This window comes from Rhea pennata, chromosome 4, assembly GCF_028389875.1.
Source record: "Rhea pennata isolate bPtePen1 chromosome 4, bPtePen1.pri, whole genome shotgun sequence".
NCBI lineage: Eukaryota > Metazoa > Chordata > Aves > Rheiformes > Rheidae > Rhea > Rhea pennata.
In genome coordinates this window covers 76875867-76896921 of record NC_084666.1, presented here as the reverse complement: position 1 = coordinate 76896921, position 21055 = coordinate 76875867, and the positions used below count along the sequence as shown (strand labels likewise).

Below are 21055 nucleotides of genomic sequence, written 5' to 3'. Positions count from 1 at the left end.
TCTCGCGCAGCGCGGGGCAGCGCGAAGACGTCAGTAGGGTGCCTTGCCGGAAGTGACGGTTATTGCGCGCGCCGCTGTGGGGAGGCGATGGCGGCGCTCGTGTTAGCTGTGAGGACAGCGGAGCGGTGCGCGCCGCGGCGGCGGCTCCCTGCCGGTCCGTTTCCCTCGCCGCTGTCTGGGCTGGCGCCGTGGGGCCGGGAGGGACTCGCGTGCGGCTGGCGGTGACTGTGTTGCGTTGCGTTGCAGTGCTGCTGTGCGGAAGGAGCTGCGGCTCGTGGCGGGAGGAGGCGCCGGCCCTGCGGGATCAGGTAGGGTCGGCGCTGGGGCGACGTCTCGCAGCTCGCCGTGCTCCCGGCTTGCAGGGCGGCTGTGGGAGAAACCTGCAGAACCCTTTTTTTCCCCTAAATTTTTTTAAGCATCTCAATCATATAGGACAGAGCAATACTATAATGAAATAATACAGTGTCTGTTGGAGCTTCTTTTCTTTATCATGGTAAGAGGTAACTTTCTGCTTTACTTGGTGCCAGGTGTGTTCAGAGGGGAGTTTACTAGGCCTCTGGAAACTTCTGAAAGTATTTTTAGAAAAAAAAAAAAAGTTACTGAATGAGGACTTTCTAAGTGAGAAAAAAGCTCTCCCAAATACACAGATAACAGCCACTGATCAGTGCAGGTTTCTTTATATCCTTGTTGCCATTTTGAGAGTTTAAACTGGATGTTCTTCATTGTTGCAGTGGGTGAATGCTGCTGGTGGGTTTAGGGGCTTTTTAGGTTTGTTTTGAACTGCTCTGAGTCCTGTGTGAGTTGTTACTTCTTGTGGGATACAGAGGGTTGCACTGTACCAAAAAAAAACCAATTTTCTCTCAGTACACTGGATATCAGCATGCCTGGGGACCATACATAAGCAGACTTTCTGCCATTGTACTGAATCTTTAAAACTTCTCTAATACACTCTATATCCACTGTTACTACCTGTCTTGGCTTAAGGGAATACTTTTAATTTTTGAAGACACGGAAGAAAACAATAGAAAACACTGTTCTTGCAAAATTGAGATGTTAACAGTTCTCTAATTTCAGCCAATACAAATGGAGAATCCCTACAAAGAGCCTCCAAAAAAATGTGTCTTATGTGGAATTAATGTAGACTACAAGAATGTGCAGGTGAGTTTCTTCAGAGTATCTGTGCTTAAATAATCAAGGTGATTCTTAGGTTTAATGTATTGAACTGGAGGGTAAAAAGTCCAAGGAAAGCTGAAGAATTTAAGGCTAGGTGCAAGGGGATCTAAAACTCTAACAGTGACAATGCATGGTTAAGTGTAACCAAATAAATCAAAAAATACAAACACAACCTGTTCAACCCAGTAGCCCTATATGTTTGTTGTAACTAGCATTTATTCAGTATTTAATTCTAGCATAAATAACTTTTCTCCTTTGAAAAAAGATGACCTAAGGTACTGTAAGAACAGATTCATAAAGGAAAAATAGAATAGTACTACAGTGAAAACAGGTTTTGAAAAAAGCTTAAAGTTTTTAAGGAAGTGATACTGATCTTATTTTTTAATAGCTTCTCTCTCAGTTTGTTTCTCCACATACTGGTCGTGTTTATGGCAGGCACATAACGGGTAAGTATAATATTTAACTGATTCAGTGTTCAGTCACTGTTAAGACTGTTATGTGTCAAGTAATTTTGTTTTGGCTATGTTTCTGAAAGTGGAGCAATGGCTGGATATATTCTTTGGAAAATACTGCTCTTGGTAACTTTCATAATCCTGGAAAGAAAATATTTGATAATCATCTTTTTCTATAGCTTAACAGCTTGTATAAGCAGTTGTGTTTTCTAGGAAGATTTTAAAAAAGCTAGAAGGAATAGCAGTATTTTCTCTAAAACTATTTGATTATTGTGCAGGTAGAGGCTAAAAATGTTTTATCTATGCAGGTTTGTGTAACAAGAAACAGAAAGAGATTGCAAAAGCTATTAAAAGAGCTCATGTATTTGGTAAGTATGATTATAACTGGACTCTTCCTAAAGTCAAGCGTATATTTTATTAATAAACCCTAAATCTTATTTTTTTTTTACAGGATTTATGCCAGTTATGTTTAAGAACCCAGCATTTCTTATGGATCCCAAGATTTGTAATGTCAAGTATCCAGAGTAATATGTACTGTGAAGAAATAAACAATAAAACTTTTTATTGCTGTTAATAGAGCTTTTACTAAAAATGCAGTTGGCTGGCATAAAACATGACTGGTTGAAGGAGAGATGTTAATCTCTTTATGGAGAGTTAAGTCTCTAATTGAAAGAACTATGAAGGCTAAATGTCATAGCAAAATCCTGAACTGTATGGACCACTTGTCCTGTTAGGTGACTTTTTCTAAGGTTCAAAGTGAAACTGCTGGTTTTCCCTATCTGGATTGGAAGCAGGTGGGAAGCTGATGCAGTACTGGATCGCTAAGAATAGATAGAAGTATGTAAGCTGATATGTCAACAACTGTTTCTATTATGTTAACTGGGTTGACTTAATACTCTTTCTTTAACACCTTCTGTTGAGAAAAGGTTTATCCAAGGCATGCTATTGGTTTTTCAGCAGTAGCTTGAAGTTGTATTACTGAGACAGTATGTGGCATGTAGGGAGTAAGCAGTGATACTAGTGTAGTATTTAAACCCTGAGAGAGAAGAGAATAAACTTAACTCTGGAAGGCAAAATGAGGAAATGTGATTCGGACTCTGGTCTGCATATGCCAACTCAGATTTATGCATTTCAAAGTAAGTATATCCTTCAGAAATTCGGAAAGTCATTTTTATCCCTGCAGTAGTAAAATCGGTAAGAGACAATTCTAACAACCTAGCAGTAGTTCTTGGTGCAGTTTTAGTGAGCTGGACAAATCACTGAGCTAAGTGATCAGAAAGTGGGAGAGTGTGGATACTCAGTTGTATCCTTCAGTTTTTCCAACACCTCCTCATCTGTTTCAGTACTACTTAGTGTAAGCTTCCTTTCCTGGTCACTGTCCTCTTGGTCTTGAAGTAATTTTTGGTGAAGCTGCAGTGATCTTGATTTCTTCAATGATTTTGGTCCTGCTGTGGTCCCTCTCAACTTACGCTTGGTTAATTGTCTTGTTTCAGCTTCAGTGAAGTCTCTTTCCTCTACCATAAGAGTCAGTTTGTCTACAATGTTAATATTATGGTTGGTGTTACAGCAGTTCTTAAATATCTGCCTACCTTTTAAGGAAACAATGCATGTCTGGAGTCCAGAATTGGGAAAAAATGTTTGCAAAGCCTGACATAGGAAAAAATTCTCCTTTGGCTCTCCTGGCTGATTTTTGTCCTCTCCTGAAAAACAAAGGTCAGAGTTTCAGTTCTGCTTGCATGTTTTTACCAGTACTGTTTTGGTTGCCTCAGAAGCTCTGGCAGGGCTTTTCAAAGAGCCTTGCTCTTTTTTGTCAGTGAAGTTAACTGCAAGTTTTACTGAGACCAGCATTGAATTTATTAACTTACCCATAGAATCTTTGTGTTGCTTCTTTCTCTTTATTTCTTCTTTTAACTGGCTCACTTCTGCCAAGAGCTTTTCTACAGATCGTTCACTGACCTCTACAGTAGAGCTTATGTTCTGCAAGGACAAGTCTGGTTTAACAAATCAGCTGTTTTCACAGAACTTCTGAATTTAACTTAATAGCAGACTCCTTTAAAGATGCTTTGTTTCCAGCTTCTAATTTTAAAAGTATTTAAACAGCTGCACTAATGAGTTTGGACTGTTTTTTTATGAGATTAGGAACTTTAATCTTGCCTTGAGTGAGGTATTAGACATCTTGACTTTTTTTATTCTCCTCTCAGAACTAGAATGAACTACAGACAGTAGTCCCTAGATATTCTTTTCAGTTCTGCTAATACAGTTAATATTTGCCCAGATGGAAAGGTATGTCTTCCACAGTGTTTCAGCTTCCTCTTTGAGAACCTGTTTACTGTTTGTAGTTGTACTCTAAATTCACGTCCTTGAATGGTTCAGTGACAACACTAGGCTTATGCCTAATTTAGTGCAGGATGATTCAGCCTTTGCTTGATGTCTGTTTACTAATACTGGTGGAAGAATATCTGTACAAGCAGGTAAGCCTGACTTACCTTTAGTTCTTCCTGCAAGGTGGCATACATTTCATTTATCTTATGAACCTCTTGTAAAGATCCATCTTCACAAAAGAAATTTGACCTTTAGACAAAGAATCAATTGTATAATTGAAAATTAATGATCCCAGTGCTTAATTAGTAAACCTATAATGCACAAAGTAGCATTTCAAGTTTCTTGACTCTTCTAAGATTAGCTATCCTTAGCTATCCTTAACTAAGCTATACCTAAAGATCATCTTGCAGCAGTGATGTGGAAAACTCATTAGAAGGGAAAGTGACTTTACTGGCCCACCAATAGAAGTGAAAGGGAAACCTTTAATTTCTGGTAAGAAATCTTGTATGTGCTGCTCTTAAATTGAGTGTTTGGATGGGATTCAGTTGGCTGAGCATGGAACTCTGATGCATTGGTATCCCCGTGAATAGATGATACTGTAGTTTGCAAAGCCTGATCAGCCCTAGATGCCTATGTTCAGACTCCTGTTATCAGTGAAAGTTATGATGAATAAATTACTTTCCAAGTACCTAGCTAAAGTCAAATAATTGAAGAAACTAGGCCAAAAAAGTGAGCAGGGTATGTATGTTAGCATTTGCTAAAGTAGTTCAACTTTGTGTTTGGAGACTTAAGCTGGCTATCAAACAAGGTTTTTGCATGTGGGGGGGAAACTGATTTACATTTATGATAGTTTAGTTACTTCTACAGAACTGTTGTATTTAAGCCATATGGTTATGATGCTTCTGTATGTATAGTGGGCTGCATCAAAGTAATTCAGGTAGAACATCACTTAGCTTACATTCTACTATTTCACACTGAAAATGGTAATAAACTAGTTTTCCCATAACTTGTGAAAGCTACAGGCTGTCAGCAGAGAGGGTATATATTGTACCTGTGTTGTCTTACTGCTCTCACAAAGCCAGCAGATATACAGGAACCAGACACTGTTCTGTAGCCCTGCTGTTCTGCCATACCCAAGTTAGTAACCACTAGAGGAACTTTCTGAAAAAGACTTAAACAGAAATACAGTAACTTACTACAGTAACATTCAAAAGTTCTCAACAGCAGTGAAAAAGTTGCCCTGTCATTAGGTGTCCCAGATTCTCAGTGTAATTCCTGCTAAACTTAAGAGTATATAACTTGAGTAACTGATGTATGGCTAAGCAAACTTCAAAAAAGCCTATGAATTTCAGACATGCCTCTGTGGGACTTTCCCCTGCTTCTGGATACAATACTTCCTTGTTAACTCCCTCTTATCAGCCTGTCTCAATACCTCTATCAAATCAACTGAAAGTTGCCCCTGACTTTTAACATTTTATATTCTATAAACCTGAATACTACACACACACCTTAGCTGTTATGAATAAGACTTCCACAGTAACTGATCTTAATCATGTATGTATAAAGTGACAGTTTATGCCTGCTTATGCTGGTGCTGCAGGTGGTTATAAAGGCCCTGAAGGGCCTTTGTCCCCCCCCCTCCTTCCTCCCCCCTCCCCCCCCCCCCCAAAAAAGTAGGAGAGGTTTCAACCCTGCCTATAAGAAGGGCTCCATCTGCATAAGGAATAACTTTCTGTAGTGTTTAATAGTTTCAAGAGTAAACTAAACCAGCACTAACAGTAATTCAATCTTAACTAGTAAGAAAAATTAATTCTTCCAAGTCATAGTTTATGCTGTGCAACAGTACCATTTAAACTATAGAAAAAAATAAATTACCCTTCTTGTGGTCGGTGTAAAGCATGTTCCAGTCTGTAAGTAGAACAACTTTCTGTCATCACGCTGGAAGTTAGTAGAAGGAATACAAGGCTTGGATTTGACAAGTGTGACTGTAAATTCTTGTGAAGAAGTCTTTCTCGAAATGTCATTGTCTGATCTGTATTGCGTCTGAATTTGTACCATCCTATTATGCTCTGCAGGCAAAAGAAAATTGGTAAGCTACTGTTAAACCATTTTGTCATATGTGCTATATTGAAGAAAAACTGTACAATATGGTACCAAGTCCTGAATTTGAATTGCTTAGTGATAGGTATGTGTTCAAGCTGATACCTAACTTTAAACCCCTAAAACTTGGATGACCTGGATGAAGGGACAGAGTGCCTCCTCAGCAAGTTTACTGATAATACCAAACTGGGAGGAGTGGCTGATACACCTGAGGGCTGTGCTGCTGTTCTGAGAGACCTGGACAGGCTGGAGAGCTGGGCGGAGAGGAACCTCCTGAAGCTCAGCAAAGGCAAGCGCAGGGCCCTGCGCCCTGGGAGGAACAAGCTTGTGCAGCACGGGCCGGGGGCTGCCCTGCTGCAAAGCGGCTGTGCCGAGAGGGGCCTGGGAGCGCTGCTGGACAGCGAGGCGCCCCGTGTGCGAGAAGGCCAACAGTGGCATGGGGGCCCTGGGAGGAGCGTGGCCAGCGGGCTGAGGGAGGTGACCCTGCTGCTCTGAGAGGCCCTGGGGAGGCCTCTTCTGGAGTTGTGTGTCCATTTGTGGGCTCCCCAGTACAAGACAGACATGGAACTACTGGAGTTGAGTCCAGTGTAGGGCTATAAAGGCTAGGTGTAGGGGACTGAAGCATCGTTCCTACGAGGAAAGGCTGTGAGAGCTGGATCTGTTCAGCCTGGAGGACAGAAGGATCTTATCCATGTCTGCAAATATCTGCCAAGAGACAGTGTCAAGAGGATGGGGCCATATTCTTTTTCAGTGGTGCCCAGCAACAGGACAAGAGGTAATGGGCATGAACTGAAACACAGGAAGCTCCAGCTGAATGAGTAAGAACATCCTTAGTGTGAGGGTGACAGAGCACTGGAACAGCTTGCCCAGGTAAGTTGAGGAGTCCCCTTCTCTGGAGATAGGCAAAACCCATCTGGGTATGATCCTGTCCAATGTGCTCTAGCTGCCCCTGCTTCAGCAGGGGGCTTGGATTGATGATGTCCAGACATCCCTCCAACCTGAGCCATTCGGTGAAAACATCTAATAACCCAGTAATTCTACTAAGGCAACTTTTCTCTATCAAAAGTTTGAACTGGCCTCTTTTTGAAGCTTGTGGTCAACATGGAAGTCTGCAAACTTGGTTCCACTACTTATCTATTTATCCTTTTCTAGCTTCTGCTTTCCTTGTTTTGAAAAATGCTTCTGCAGAGAAGATGGTATGTTTCAGGTGTTGCATGGTCATTTGACTAAGCTGAAGCATAACCCCTCAGTTTAAAGTTTACATCAAGTGATGCTCATTTAAAAATCATTAGAGCTTTGAGGCATTTCAATTGCTTGAAAAACCAATAGGAAAAATAAAGTTGCAATGTGTGCTAGGCATATCTTTGTCCACAATTACCCTACATGAATACTGTTCTTCAGGGAAAAGGAAGTAAGTGCCTTCTTGACCAGCAATTTGAAGGATTATATACAATAGGCGAGACACAAGAGATACCAAATTGCCACCAAAAACCTGAGCCAGCCTCTTGGTATGGGTTAGGTTTGAAAATAAAATACCTTTTTGCAGCCTGACAGTATTTTCTTCAGGGCAGGTTCATTCACTTCTCCTGCAGAATTATAAAAGCTACAAGAAAATTAGAACAGTAAGAGTGGAAAAAAAGTTACTCTAACAAATTATCCCCAAATGGTCTGGTAATTATCCTATTTTAAGCTTACCAAAGGGAAAAAAGCTATTAAAGATGTGCTGACACCGCCTCTGTGGTGGGACAGTGCAGTTAATATCATTATTGACTGTTTGCTGAAATAATTATGTAGGTGGTCTTACACAGCCTATGTGCTGTTTTACCATCAATGCTACTGGAACACAAACAAAGTTAAAATCTACTTAAACTGTAGTCAAAACTACAACATAGTAAGATGTCTTCAGTTTGATATGAAACACATTCCTAAGACAGTGAATTTATTAATTTCCTGGAAGATTTTTAAGTGGAAACCAAGTTGTAATTCTCTTCTTATGGTATAAGCCTGTACAGCTGCATTTATTTCTGATGTGACTTGGTATTACTCCTTGAACCTTTTCTTAACACTCTTAACACAGGATTAAAAACTGTTCCTTCTCCTGGCCTATCTTAAAGCCTCAGGCTGATACTACCTTTATTTTGGGGGGGAGGGGCAACGGTGAGAAGTCAGGAGGTACGCTTTTTATTTTTTATTTTTAGCAGGTGGACATTAAGTTCTGAAGTTCATAGTTTTGTAGCTCAATATAAAGTGTGGTATGTTGCGTCTATTTTTACATGCATAGGTGAACATGTATAAAAAGGCATGTAACACCAAAAGAGGTACATGATTAGACACTTTGCACTTGTAATTTCAAGGGCTTGATGTAGCATCCATTGTTCCAGCTTCAAGATTTTCTCAATAATACAATAGGAATTTAATTCTTAAGAGCTAAAATGAGGGTTAGCACCAAATTTTTCACATCTGTTTACTTAAGATCCTCACCTGAACAGCTGGTAGCATGGAATATGCTTCTGTATATCTGAAAAGAGAAACTAGTATTACTGTAGGTTCATCTGCTCAAGATATACATTCTCCTGTGGACTGTCATTACAACTTAATTCTGAAAGGGCCAGGGAAGAATTCCATATAATGTTGTTTCTTAAAATGGAATGTATTGGCATCTACTTAAATAAGGTTAAGAAATAATTCTTTTTAAAAGTTGGTAGTAATTTTCGTTCAGAAGTAAAGAGAAACTACCTATGTAAACTATGGTTGGTTTTGGGGGGATTTTTTTTTTCTCTAGTTTAAATGAAAAAATGAATTTGGCACTGTTTTTCCCTCCCTTCTGTCAAGTACAAGAGTAGTAATATGAAACATGAAAAGTGCTTCGCATTCTTCAGCAAAGCATGGATGTTGTTATCAGGAAAGGGGAGGCTGGAGAACAGAAGCCCTCAAAGTTAAAGGATCGAGAATAAGAGATGAAAATGGTAGCTGATCTAACAGCATTCAAGATCCTTTTCTTTGCCCTAATTCTCAACTACTTTCATTTTCAGAAATGAATTAAAAACAACTATGGAGCAACTAACTCTGCTGATCAGTATGTGATAGTGAGACTGCACAACTTGTTCAACTTCACAAGAAAAGTCCCCGAATTTCTTGATCAGATTGTCAATGAGAGGTTATTCCTTAATTGTGTTTTGGAATGAAACTGGAAACTGAGGGGCAAATTTTCTCTATCTTTTCAGAAAGGTCAAGAAACAAGGCATATGTTCTGTCATCCTGTTCTTCTTGTATGACTGTATTTTAAAGGAATCAGCGTGTGTGTAGGCATGTATGTACACGCAAATGCTTCTTTTTTAGGGATAGTGTAATTGGAGTATATTCCACTCCAATCCTGTGTAAAGCATAAGGCAAAATACCTCCAGCATCTGCTCAAAAATAAATTATATAAGTAATTTTGGGCAGTGACATACATGATTTAAAAGGGCTGAATTGTGTAACAAATGTGTTAAAACTCTCATTGCTGAAATATGCTGGGCTTATCCAGGGCAAACATAGTCCAGGAAGGTTCAAGTGACCTGGCTAAGACAAAAGGGTAGTCTAAGGCACCTTTAATGTAAAAGATGTCTGGAAGAGCCATTCAGGGGACTAAGAACTTGTACTTTCACTAAATTATTAGATATTTCTTAATTAAAATTATTTTTTTTTCTAGCTGTTAGACTGTTATAAAATTATTTCTGCATTTGTTTTTCCACACCATGGTGGACCTCAAAATCTAGGATCACACTTTCAGAAAGGTTTTTGCTGCCCTCATGCAGAACTAAAAGCATATGTGTGTATATATATATATATTTCTGAAACCAAGTGCAGTATTAGAAAATTGGACTAACCAATTGTATAAACAACTTCAACATCGTCCATTTGCGAGTCAGTAATGCTGTTCTTGGCTTCGCCTTTCACATCTCCAAGAAGGAAACCTTCCTTTATTGGGGGAGGGGAGAAGAAAAGTTAAAATCATTTATGATTTTATGTTATTATTTAACAATAGTTTCTTGATGGCTAATAACAGTGTAAATTCTGTCCTTGGGGGAGAGGATGGGAAAACAAACACACACACACACACACACACGACTCAGAGTCAACTGTTTTTAAACAGAGTAGGTTCTCATTCTGTTTTAAATACAGGCAAGTATTTAGAAGGAGCTGAGATCCCTTCTCAGATGTTTTCCCTCCTTCCTCTCTGTTTTTACTCAGAGTTGAACAGTTCGGGGCTTTTCTTTTAATGTCCGTTTCCAAGGCTGAATCCAAAACGCCTGACAAGCCTCTGTGGAAACAACACCACCCGTCCTGCACCATACGTTCCGCCACTGGTTTCTAGTAGTTTTAAAAGCAACCATTTTTCCGACCTTACTCAGGACCGCAAGCGGCGGCGGCAGGCCCGCCCTCCCCTCGCCCCTGCGAGCGGGCTGCCGCAGCCAGCCGCCGCTGCAGGCCCAGCGCCGCCGCGACCCGCCATGGCGGCGGCAGCAGCAGCGACGCTGCTGCGCGAGCGGCTTCCCCCCCCCCCGCCGCGGGCGCGCGCGGCCAACGGTCACCCGCCAACGGTCGATCGCTAACGACCAACGGCCGGGCGCGTGGCCCCGCCCCGCGCAGGGCGCGCCCCCCCCCCCCCCTTCGCCCATACTCCCGCCCGCCCGCCGCGGCACGCACCGTGTCCGAGTCGGTGCTGAGGTGCTGGAAGGCGAGGGCGCCGAAGACAAAGCCCGAGAGCAGGGCCGACGTGCTCTCGCCCTCCATGCCCCTACAATGGCGGGCCGCGCCGCGCCGCGCCGCCCCGCGGCGGCAGGGAGCCCCAAGTGGCCGCCGGCGGCAGGGCAGGGCAGGGCTCCGCCAGGCAGCGCCGCCCGCTCCCGTGCCGTGCCGTCCCGTCCGCTCCGGTGAGCGGGCGCGAAGCAAAAGGGAAAAGCAGCGGCGGGATGGCCGCTCGCAGCGGCGCCTGGCGTTTCGCGCCTCATGTGAGTTTTGATATTCGCCTCCTTCAATCCTCCCTCGTCCGAGTTCTCTCTCGGTCTGCTTATTTCCTCTTCGTAACCTGCGGTGTTCACTGCAAAAAAAACTGATTGCTGGTAAAACTGTAGTTTTAAGTAACGTAGGTAGTGTTAACTCACAGGTCATTGTAACAAAAAAGAGGTGGAGGAATAATCTGCGTAGCCTCTGTTGCTTAGAAAGCCACATCTCTTGTTTACTTACTGCTACCGCTATTATTTATTTTATTATTATTTTTTTTACTATCGCAACCACTATTTTTTTCAGTTCTGCTTCATAGATTATATATTTTTTCAGTCCAAATTTCTCTTTTGTTTTCCTCGTTAAAGTGAAACAATACTTGGCTTTAGAAAGGCTGTTCAGCTCCCATGTGTTTCACAGACAGCTTCTGGAGTGAGGGACTGCAGGTCCTGGAGTTGTTCCAGAAAGCAAGGTGTCCCCACCCATGCTGTCAGCAGTAGATACCAACACAGTCAGCGGCCCACAGGCATCAGGACCAGCTTAACTCCATGCTGAAAGTCATGGTCTGTGCTTCTCAGTGGGCCTCGTTAATTTGGATTAAGATTTGCGGTAAAGCATCAAAACAGCATTTAAACAAAGCTGTTTGATGCGCATCATCTAGCCTGGACTGTGAGTGGAGCAGTCATGTTCTAAGAGTGGGAGGACTCTGTCGTTTAACCTTAAAATGGGTAAAGGCACAGGATTAGCTGAACTGGTGTTTGTGAAAAGGTTGTACCTTTGGAAATGTGACATATAGCTTTGGGGTTTATCACTTATTTACACATATTTGCTGTGTGAGTATGTCTGGAAATGCACTATACTCTCTCAGGTTCTGTTGAGAATATTCTGAGTTAAGGACCTCATAAACTGTGATAAAGAAATAATGAAATGATAATTTTAAACAACAGTCTGGTTGCAATAAAACACAGCACTCCATCTCAGGCCGTGGCCTGAGTTCTGGGAGTTTTTTTTTAGCATGATCAGAGACCCAGTCTAAAAGCTGCCATTTTGCTCCTCTAGCTCCCCCAAATTTGGGAAAGCAAGTGTTTAAATTCGTCCCTTACTAAGACTTTATGTAAGCATATTCTTTGCTTTAGACATATGCTTCATTTCTTGAAATAGGATATACACTCCTATGTATTCTTTAAAGGAGTGTTTCTGTAAATTGAGCTGTCACACTTGTATCTTTAATTAGCACGTGTAATTAATGTTTTTGGTGTAATTTCTTAGTCCCTTAAAACCTGTCAACAAATTGAGGGGAAAAATGGTTACCTCAAGCATGTTCAGATTTAAATGAGTTTTGTTAAGTAGCACTTGAAATATATGCAAGTAGTACCAATACTTAAGAGAGTAAAATTGCTGCTATTCTTATCTGTACTTACAGTGTAGAGAAGTTCTAGCAAAGACTTCTGTTTCTCAACTTATAAATGATCTAGAGGTGGCAAAGTCTGCAGATAATACAAAATGATTGAGAAGGTGAATGGGAAACAGCTGTTAGGCATTTCTTGCAACAGAGGCCACACCCCGCTAAATGAATGAGCAATTAATATAATACAACCAAAGACCACATTGCTTTGGTGGAGGCAACAAGGATAAGATGGTATGAGTGGCTTAGATTACTGTTTATGGAGAAGAGAGTAAAAATGAACGCTAATGCTGGCATCTTTCAGAAATGGCTTGAAAAGTTTGATGTATCATTCTTGCGGTGACTTTTAAGCCAGGGCAATGAAGTTGTGTACATTAAATCAATACAAGAGATGTCAGATGTTGACAAATTATTATAATACGTTCAACTTTGATGTGTGGACGATATACAAAATATATTGACAATTGTATACTGCCTATGCATCTTACAGGTATCCTTATATTGATGAGGCAAACAAATGTAGTCAAAACAGGCAGTAGACTCTCTGCTTTTGTGATGCTAAGATATAATCCTGCTGTAATCTACAGGATATGATAAATAAGCTTTCGTGATTGCTGAATTTATCTTGTGTGGAAGCAATGCTTGCGTAGTCAGAGCTAAATGCGTTAAAATCATCTTAATGAATGATACAACGCTGAAACGTACTTCTCTAATGTTGTCGTAATTCAGATGTTAATAGTCAGGGATGAATCATAAACCAGCACGGTTTTTCTGCAGTCAGATGTGAAAACGGATCTGTTTTCTGGCATAGATGGGATCCAATCAGACCTAAAGAACAGTGGACGTATATTCGTTAGAGTACAGGCACTGAGGGCAGTGGGTATGTGCGCTTTAGTACATGAAGACGGTTTGGTTACTATAAATGAATATGCAAACTTTTGGTAAGTTTCCAAAATTAAACCTCTTACCATACAATAAGTGATCTTTAAGATTATCCTGACAGTTTGGAGGATTTCACAGGTGAGGCATGAGCCTCAGTTTCCTTAAAAATCCAGACAAAACTGTCGCAGATGCTATCACCCTTGAATATCAGTCAGGTGAAGGCTTTGCAAGATGTAAGTCTGTAACATGAAGAAAATATTAGCAAAAACTGAAGGGGCCAGCTTCTGTTGCATGTAGGAAAAGTTTAATGCCCCCTCCCCCCCCCCCAAAAAAAAAAAAAGTGTTTTCAGCAGTTCTTATGCCTAAGTGCCTAAGATCCCCTCTCAGTCTTTTCTTCTCTGGGCTGAACAGGCCCAGCTCTCGCAGCCTTTCCTCGTAGGAGAGATGCTCCAGTCCCATCATCATCATCGTAGCCCTATGCTGGACTCTCTCCAGTAGTACCATGTCTCTCTTGTGCTGGGGAGTCCAGAATTGGACACAGTACTGTAGATATGGCCTCATCAACTTATTTAAATTAGTTATTTGAACTGTCTTCCCTCCATTTTCTCCAGCTTCAAAATGGACCATTGCAGCAGGCTGACTATAGGTAGGAGGAACAAGCAGCAAGATGGGCAGAGGAATGATGTGTTGAGGCTCTGCTTATTTTGAGGATGGCAAAGCTATTTAAAGTAATTATGGTGCTGAGAGTATTTATATAGCCCAATCACACATTGTAGCTAATCAGCGTATAATAGCGGATACATGAGTGAATTTACGGGAATTTGATAAAAGTCTACCCGTTAGTGTTTCTTTTTGAGGTAATAAAATTAATCAATGATTGTGATGGCAATGTTATAGGCGACATCAACTTTCTGACTTTAACATAGGAAGTTATGTTATAAATTGCCTGGAGATGAACCACCTCTTTTCCCCTTTGTGTTCCAAGCAAGTGTATGACTTTCAGACAGGCCAGAGGCTTAATTAAAATGCAGTTTTATTTCTCCAGCAATTTCAAGCACTTTGGAAGCAGGCTTTGGTCAGTGTTTCTCAATTGTTTTCATGTTCCTGATCACAGGTATGAATGAGCAGAAGGATGTTTTAAACACCTTGCCAGCCTCTTTTGGCAAATAAGTTAGCTGAGGCTGAACCTCTTGGACCTGGCTGGGCTGATTTCAGTACTCAAGCCTCCCCTCACCTTTTTTTTAACTGCTTTTTGGGGGTTATTATTTCATTGTATTACAATTCTTAGTCTATACTGTAAATATGTAGACATAGAGGCTCTACTTGGTTTTGGTGCCATTCACAGCTTGGTAGATTTTGGTGTGTGTGTGTTCCCTCCCCCCCTCCCCCCCAACCATGTGAGATAAAGGATTGCAGTAGCAGTGTAAGAAAATCAAAATGATTCATTATTTCAGGAGGTACAAAGCAGATGGAGTGAAGAATAAAAATTGTGAGGGACCTGGCCATGTGGATCTTGTATTGCCTTCTGCCTGCCTTTGGGCTAGATCTTTTGACTATCTTGGGAGAGAGGCTGCTAGCACCTCTTCATCTTCTTCCGCTTTTTGTTGGAACACCATTACAATGGCTACCACCTGATTGTCTTACTGGCCTTGGAGGTCTACCGAGGCAGATTCACAGCCATTCCAGGAATCATACTGGAGCAAGAAGCCTCAATACTTGAATTGCCTGTAATTCAGCTTTGGACTCAGAGGATACTGGCACTTTCTTAGCAGTGGGATGGCATTTTTTGTGATGATTGGTGCCCTTCTACTTTCTTGGAGATGTGGCATCCCCTGTGTCACTGGATTGCCTGCCTAGACTGTGATGGGACAACTTTCATGTGCTGCAAAGGGCCGGGTTCCCCAGGCCGGGCTGCGAGTTTCAAGGTAATACTTTAACTGCAGTGGGTCATAGCGGTGCTATGTGTCCAGGAGCAAACTGAGAGGGATGGGTGGAGTAGCTGTCTTTCAGTGTGTGGCAAGTGTTGAGTGAAAAGCAATAAACTGCTACTTCCTCGCCACTGTGTTACCTCCCAAACCTAATGGCACTTTTCACCAGGTGTATCTTTGCCAATTTTCTTGCTTTTTTGGGGATATGCTTGTGATAGTTGTTGCAACAGTTCCCAGGAAAGGTCAGAGGTCTTGGACTGAATGGCTTACGAAGGATAATAATAGCTGACAAATGGCTGTAGTCCCGCCCTCCATCAGGATGGAGGGGTGAGCAAGGGAGGGCTTGGCTGGCCTTCCTTTTTTTTGGAAAGGGGCAAGGAAGAATTACAGTACTTGGCTTGGGAACGTATCTCCATAAGGGCTAGAGAAGCAGTGCAGGTAATAAAATAATATCTCACAGGACAGAAAATAATTCCCTCTCATTCAGCAGAGAAAACCTCTTCTTCCCTCCCACAGGGAAGGGAAATCTGTCCTTCTGGCTCTTTTAAGAAATGACCCTTCTTTCCTGTGCCTAGGCTTTTGGCTGAGAAATTCCTTTAAGAGAGTTACCACACCTTCCTGTTACTTCCTGCTGGACTATCAATACCTCATTTGGCCCGTGTTTCCTGCCTCAAATTAGGTTCCAGAAACTACCTCCACCCTCCCGCCCACAAAGTGTTTAGCACCTAGACTATTTACCAACCAATTCCCTGTGCTGATGCTGAAGGCAGCTATTCAGAGATGCACTGCATTGTGCTGGATCACCAATGTCTCTTGATCTAATTCTCTCCTTATACCGTGCCAGGGAACATATATTAGGATGGCAAGGTGCTTTAGGAACAGGGCAAAAGTGAGAACATAAGGAATGACAACTAAACAAAAATGGATAAGCAAAACTATCTAAACAATCAAACTTTATTCCTAGAGAAGACTAACGTACCCTATAGCTTTTAGTGGGACGGGGAAATAGTAGGCAATGGGCAGCACTAGTCATCTGGGAAACTGAGGGGCTTGAGGTGGCCACTGGGAGATAGGCAGTGGGAAGGCAGAGCTAATTAAAGGATAAGACAGTGAGGGTTCGTAGATGAGATAAAGGTCTGAAAAAGAGATCAGCAAAGGGGAAGAAGGTAGGACAGGTAAAGAAGGAAAGAAAGAGGCAGATCAAAAGTTAGACTGAGGAGGAAGATCCAGTGGAGTTGCAAAGACTTGAGGGCTGGAATCCAACCGCAAATCTGAAGGTACAAAAACTGTATGACTCAAGGCACAGGAAGCATGTCATGATAGCATGTGAGCTTGGCGCACCCTGGAGAACTTAGGGTGATGCAGCCCACTCTGATCCTTGCGCCTCCATTAGCGAGTGGAGTGTTTTTTGATACGCTCCCTAGGGTTGATCTTTGCATTCCTTTTGTGCCTAAAGAATCCAGTTTGCATGTGCCGGGACTGTTCCCCAACAGAGACCAGAGAGTGGTACGTGGGGATGATAGTGAAACTTGTTTCAAAAGCACTGCCCCTGCTCCAAACAAAAATGTGCAGGTACGCTCAGAGGAAGAGCCTTTCACAGACCCACATGACACTACTTTGGAAGTCATCATTCCACAAAAATTAGTTTATCTGCTATGAGCTGCTAGGAACGACATTACTTAGCTTTATTTCTTCTCTGGTATGTAGAAATGGACAGAGTAGGGGTAGCTCTAAAGAGCTGAACTTGGACTTTCCCCAAAATACTGAATTTAACTATTGGAATTTCATAGGATAAAAAGAGAAGCCTACTTAGCATATTGAACTTCTGCAGTTGAATAGATTCAAAGTTAGGGGACTACTTACCTTACTGCCCTGCCTTGTCTAACACTGTAATACAATTGGGTTAATTTGCAGAGCAATGGAGGAAGCATGTTTTATTTCCTTGGATTGTTGATTCATACCAGCTGCAATTTTTGTCTCCAGCTCGCAGATATTAATAAAATAGTTTGGTTTACTGCATATAAAGCTTCAGTTTGGTTCCTCTGATCAGTTACCCAAACAAAACTGTCATATTACCATGTAGTAGAAAATCTGACCAAATAAATTACTAATTTGATCAAACTTCAGTGGCAGAAGTGTTACACGTGTTAAATTAGTTTTAAAAGGCAACATTTTCAAAGGTCTGGAAACTGTACATACTTTGCTCTGTATTATAAGCTATTGGTAAGACACCTTGTGAAAAATAGTTGATGCATTGACAATTTTCCTTACTGACAGCATTTTATTACCTGACATGTATTATTACTTATCTATTTTTTTTCTTCTCCCCTGAATTACATCTGATGAGTAAATGCTTATCAATGGCAAGGAAGTGGGTGGCAGTAGGGCGGGATCAAGAGTAAAAGTTATATTATCACTAAGAGTATGAGGTGACATGCATCAGAGGACAGCAGCCCTCTCCTAGGAATAGTTTTGGCTCCTAGAATGTGTAATTTCTGTTTGCCTCTGTCTATTGAAGTTTGCTGGACTTCTTACTGCAGATGAACAAATACTGTCAGAAAGGCAGCAGGTTGGCATTTTGAAGCATGGAAAAAAATAGAGGGGGCTACAGTCTTGTGGAAGGCAAGATTTTGTCACTCTGTCTGATTCTGTTTTTGGTGCTAGTTCTCTTGCCTTCGATGTTTAGAGTGTCGCTGGGAATTACTCATATCTATGTGAAAATTGTAATAAAAGTGTTAGAGGTAAGTTGAGTATTGAATTAAAAGGTGTGTGTTTACTACAGGGCATGTTTATTAAACTGGGTTTTTGATATAGGTGTCATAAAAGTCAGCGGAAAGACTTCTGTGAACTGTGGGAGTCTTGAATGTGTTTTTTATAGCTTTTACTGATGGTGTAGCTCCTTTGAATGGTGCATTCAATGATTTCTACTTATGTGATGGGCTGTAATCTGGCACTAACTTGAGGTGGTCTTCTGTTAAAATAGAGATTTCGTGATATGGAGCTTGTGGTTCAAGTTAGTAAGACTGCTTCACAGTATGCTTACTAACAAATATCAATAAAAGGATGTATGAGTTTCTGGGAGGTTGTAAGTAACAAGGAAATGTGTTTTAGAAGTACATAAATGTTATCAGTTTCATTTGCACTATTTTAATTATATAGTACTAGTGAATACTATTCTAAGAAAGAATACTAACTGTGTATCTGCTTCTTTCGTTTATAAATCTGAGTGACATAGCAGTTAGTCACAAGTTCTGTTGTATAAGACTTGAGGAATCCATACTATCTTCTAAAAGTGTAACTTTTTTATAGAGGGGAATAAATAAGTCATGGCTAAGATCCTGATTCTGCTGATATTATTGGTGATACTGGTGATATTAGTCCATCTTACCTCCCCAGTTCTATCTTATAGTTGTCTCTTGTATGTTCTCCTCCCCCCCACCCCTATACTGATTAAAAAGTTTTGGGCAGAGACTGTCTACAGCTGTTTGGTACATTGTCTGACTCAGTAGTACTTGAGTCAGGATTGCAAACTTTAAGGGTGGCATGTATTTTCTGACATTCCTATCAACGGGAATTGACTGGCTATAGGTAATGTTGACTTATAAGCGACTGTAAGTAATGCTGGCTTTTTTTATATGATCATTTTTTATTAGCCAGAAGTATGCTAATCAAATTCTTACTGGTAACCTGAACAAGAGGATTGTGGCACTTATACATGCGACTGATTTCATCAGGCTCTCTCACATTGAACATAAATCTGAGGAGCTCATTGGACAGCTTTACTGTTGCAACTGGCATATTACAGTAACTTTTATAGTTTCTTCTTATGTTCTTCCCTATTTGAAAGGAAATTTGACCCACTGAGTGGGCATTTACTATTGGAAGGCAATTCTCGTTTGAAAAGCGTATTAAGTGTTTTTGTTATCATCTACTGTTTTCTTAACTGATTACAAGCTGGATAATCTTGTGCTCCCAACATGGAGGAGTAGTTTATTAAAATATGTATATGTAATCAAATTATTCTGAGATAACCTTATATGCATAGTTACCCAATTTGCAGCAGGTAACAAAGGAAAGAACACAACATAATGTGCTGTACTTCTGGATGGTTCCCCATATGCTTTCTTTTTTTGTTTTGTTTTTCAGCTGAAAGTTATTCTCTGACTGTCCTGAAGGCAAAAAAGAACGTTTTCTGTTTTTATGTTTTGATTCATTGCAATTATCTCCTGCCAGGTATTATTCAAGGTACTTCTCACTATGCTCCAAGAATAGCTAAGATACATCCTGGTGGGGAAAAGGAGGGAGGGAGTATTAGGTCGCATTGGCAGTGGATCACTTCCTTCTTTGGAAGGGTAGTTAGTACGGGGAAGTGCTAGATCAGAGCTTATGCATCCAATTGCTGGACTTCTTGTTGAAGTCCTGGGGCTGATGAAAGAGGATATTGCTGAAACCACTGCTTGAGATGCAGTGTGCTTTAAGCAGGTTTGTATGCTTATATGCACCCTTTGTTCAAAATTTGTCACTTGATATTGATAGTCTGGCCAAGTGTCAACTTGTTTCTGGCTGTGATGCTCTCTGGTTGCCTGAGATCTCGCTGATTAGGAATGGCACAAAGACTGTTTGGTTCATGTGGCTAGCCTGACTAGTGAAATATGATGCCTTGCTGGATAGCTATTTTAAAAAAGTAATAGCAGACACTTACTCACATGTCAGTATAACACTGACTAAATCTCAGGCATGTCAATGCTCTGGAAGTACTTTAACAAGTAGCTGATATTTTGCCCAGAGGGAAAAAAAAAAACCTATTGAAATCACGTGACTGGATTCTCCATTGTCTTGCATTTGATTTAGTCTCTTATATAGTTGAGCAAAATGAGCAGAAAATGAGGCCATTCTGATCTGAGAATACTTTATATTTGTTTCTCACAGCTTTAAATGGCTACACAAACAGGGAGATGGAGGGAAAACATGTTTTATTTTCCTCTGTTCTGTCAATTTGAGAAAAATAAGACTAGATATTAAAATAATGGATTTTAAAGTCAAATGTTTTTTTTCTTTTTTTTTTTTTTTTTTTTTTTGAAAGCTGTGTTTGTAGAGAAAGGATATCTTTAGCCCTTGCTGAATTTTCTGGGAGCACCAGGTCTTTTAAGATCAGGTTCAAGTTAGCAGATCTGTTCTTGAGCAATGAATAATGGTGGCACATGAGACAACTCATTTCTTCACTTTCTCGGTGCTCTAGCACTGGCAACAGGAACAAATGAGCAAGATGGAATCTGTGCATGGCAAGACTTGGGTTTGTATCCTTTGCCTCTCCTCCAATGAGGGATCTGGATCTTTATTCCGTAAAACAAAACAAGATATTTTCTAAAAACAGAACTCAAGACTGAAAATCTGCTTTTGAGGGTGAGAGGATGGTATAACAGTAAAAGATCTCTGAGAGATTAGTTTCATAAGTTTCTATTATACAGCTGTTAGTACTTACTATTATTACATTTCGTTTGTTCATAAAAAATATTTTTGAACATGTTAAAAACGAATTAGGTTTGGATGGGCTTATCCTGGCCAATACGCTTGTAAGCTTTCATTTCTGAAATAGCACGTTTGTTTTAAAATTCAGAGTTACTTGTCTGTAATGGGTTTTGGTGGAAACAACAATACCAGCAAAGGTAAGCTAGCAATATTCCCCCAGCCCTTTAGTGTTGATTGGCACCTGCAAAAGAAAATGTATTTGTTGGTATGAAATAAATACTGAACCCTAAAGGCCTGTGGGAAGTTAGATAAGCATGCTTTGCAGCTGTAGTCCCATT

The 21055-nt window shown here is 40.9% G+C and overlaps 3 protein-coding genes across 7 annotated transcripts in view; 2 read left to right on the top strand and 1 right to left on the bottom strand.

Annotated features, from left to right (window-relative positions):
* Positions 1 to 78: 78 nt before the first annotated feature.
* MRPS18C (mitochondrial ribosomal protein S18C) lies at positions 79 to 2199 on the top strand. Its single transcript, XM_062574365.1, has 6 exons — positions 79 to 154; positions 247 to 308; positions 1075 to 1158; positions 1562 to 1619; positions 1934 to 1993; positions 2077 to 2199. The coding sequence occupies exons 1-6, from the start codon at positions 88 to 90 to the stop codon at positions 2151 to 2153; spliced, it is 408 nt and encodes a 135-aa protein (XP_062430349.1). The 5' UTR covers positions 79 to 87; the 3' UTR covers positions 2154 to 2199.
* ABRAXAS1 (abraxas 1, BRCA1 A complex subunit) lies at positions 1350 to 10858 on the bottom strand. Of its 2 annotated transcripts, none has more exons than XM_062574363.1 (9): positions 10737 to 10858; positions 9917 to 10007; positions 8529 to 8565; positions 7584 to 7650; positions 5823 to 6016; positions 4999 to 5118; positions 4112 to 4196; positions 3491 to 3602; positions 1350 to 3325 (listed from the first exon to the last, which is right to left on the bottom strand). In XM_062574363.1, the coding sequence occupies exons 1-9, from the start codon at positions 10821 to 10823 to the stop codon at positions 2898 to 2900; spliced, it is 1221 nt and encodes a 406-aa protein (XP_062430347.1). In that variant the 5' UTR covers positions 10824 to 10858; the 3' UTR covers positions 1350 to 2897. The 2 variants fall into 2 exon arrangements, with proteins under 2 accessions (XP_062430347.1, XP_062430348.1); XM_062574364.1 differs by having other exon boundaries at positions 7584 to 7633; positions 10737 to 10826.
* LOC134139673 (glycerol-3-phosphate acyltransferase 3-like) overlaps positions 10755 to 21055 on the top strand; it is a 28451-nt gene continuing 18150 nt past the window's right edge. For all 4 annotated transcript variants that reach the window (XR_009958237.1, XM_062574361.1, XM_062574359.1 and 1 more), the window contains exon 1: positions 10755 to 11041. Coding sequence is in view for 3 of the 4 variants with exons in the window: in XM_062574361.1 (XP_062430345.1) it covers positions 10822 to 11041 (220 nt within the window). In the remaining variant the exon portion in view is untranslated. The remainder of the gene's footprint in view (positions 11042 to 21055) is intronic.

What these genes read in the sequence shown, in the direction of transcription:
- ABRAXAS1 (XM_062574363.1), bottom strand. Translation starts at nt 10,823, where the DNA reads ATGGAGGGCGAGAGCACGTCGGCCCTGCTCTCGGGCTTTGTCTTCGGC. An exon ending in TCAGCACCGACTCGGACACG is followed by an intron (nt 10,008 to 10,736) that starts GTGCGTGCCGCG and finishes CCCCCAATAAAG; the next exon opens with GAAGGTTTCCTTCTTGGAGA. An exon ending in TACTGTCAGGCTGCAAAAAG is followed by an intron (nt 6,017 to 7,583) that starts GTATTTTATTTT and finishes TTTTGCCTGCAG; the next exon opens with AGCATAATAGGATGGTACAA.
- MRPS18C (XM_062574365.1), top strand. Translation starts at nt 88, where the DNA reads ATGGCGGCGCTCGTGTTAGCTGTGAGGACAGCGGAGCGGTGCGCGCCG. An exon ending in TTATGGCAGGCACATAACGG is followed by an intron (nt 1,620 to 1,933) that starts GTAAGTATAATA and finishes TTATCTATGCAG; the next exon opens with GTTTGTGTAACAAGAAACAG. An exon ending in TAAAAGAGCTCATGTATTTG is followed by an intron (nt 1,994 to 2,076) that starts GTAAGTATGATT and finishes TTTTTTTTACAG; the next exon opens with GATTTATGCCAGTTATGTTT.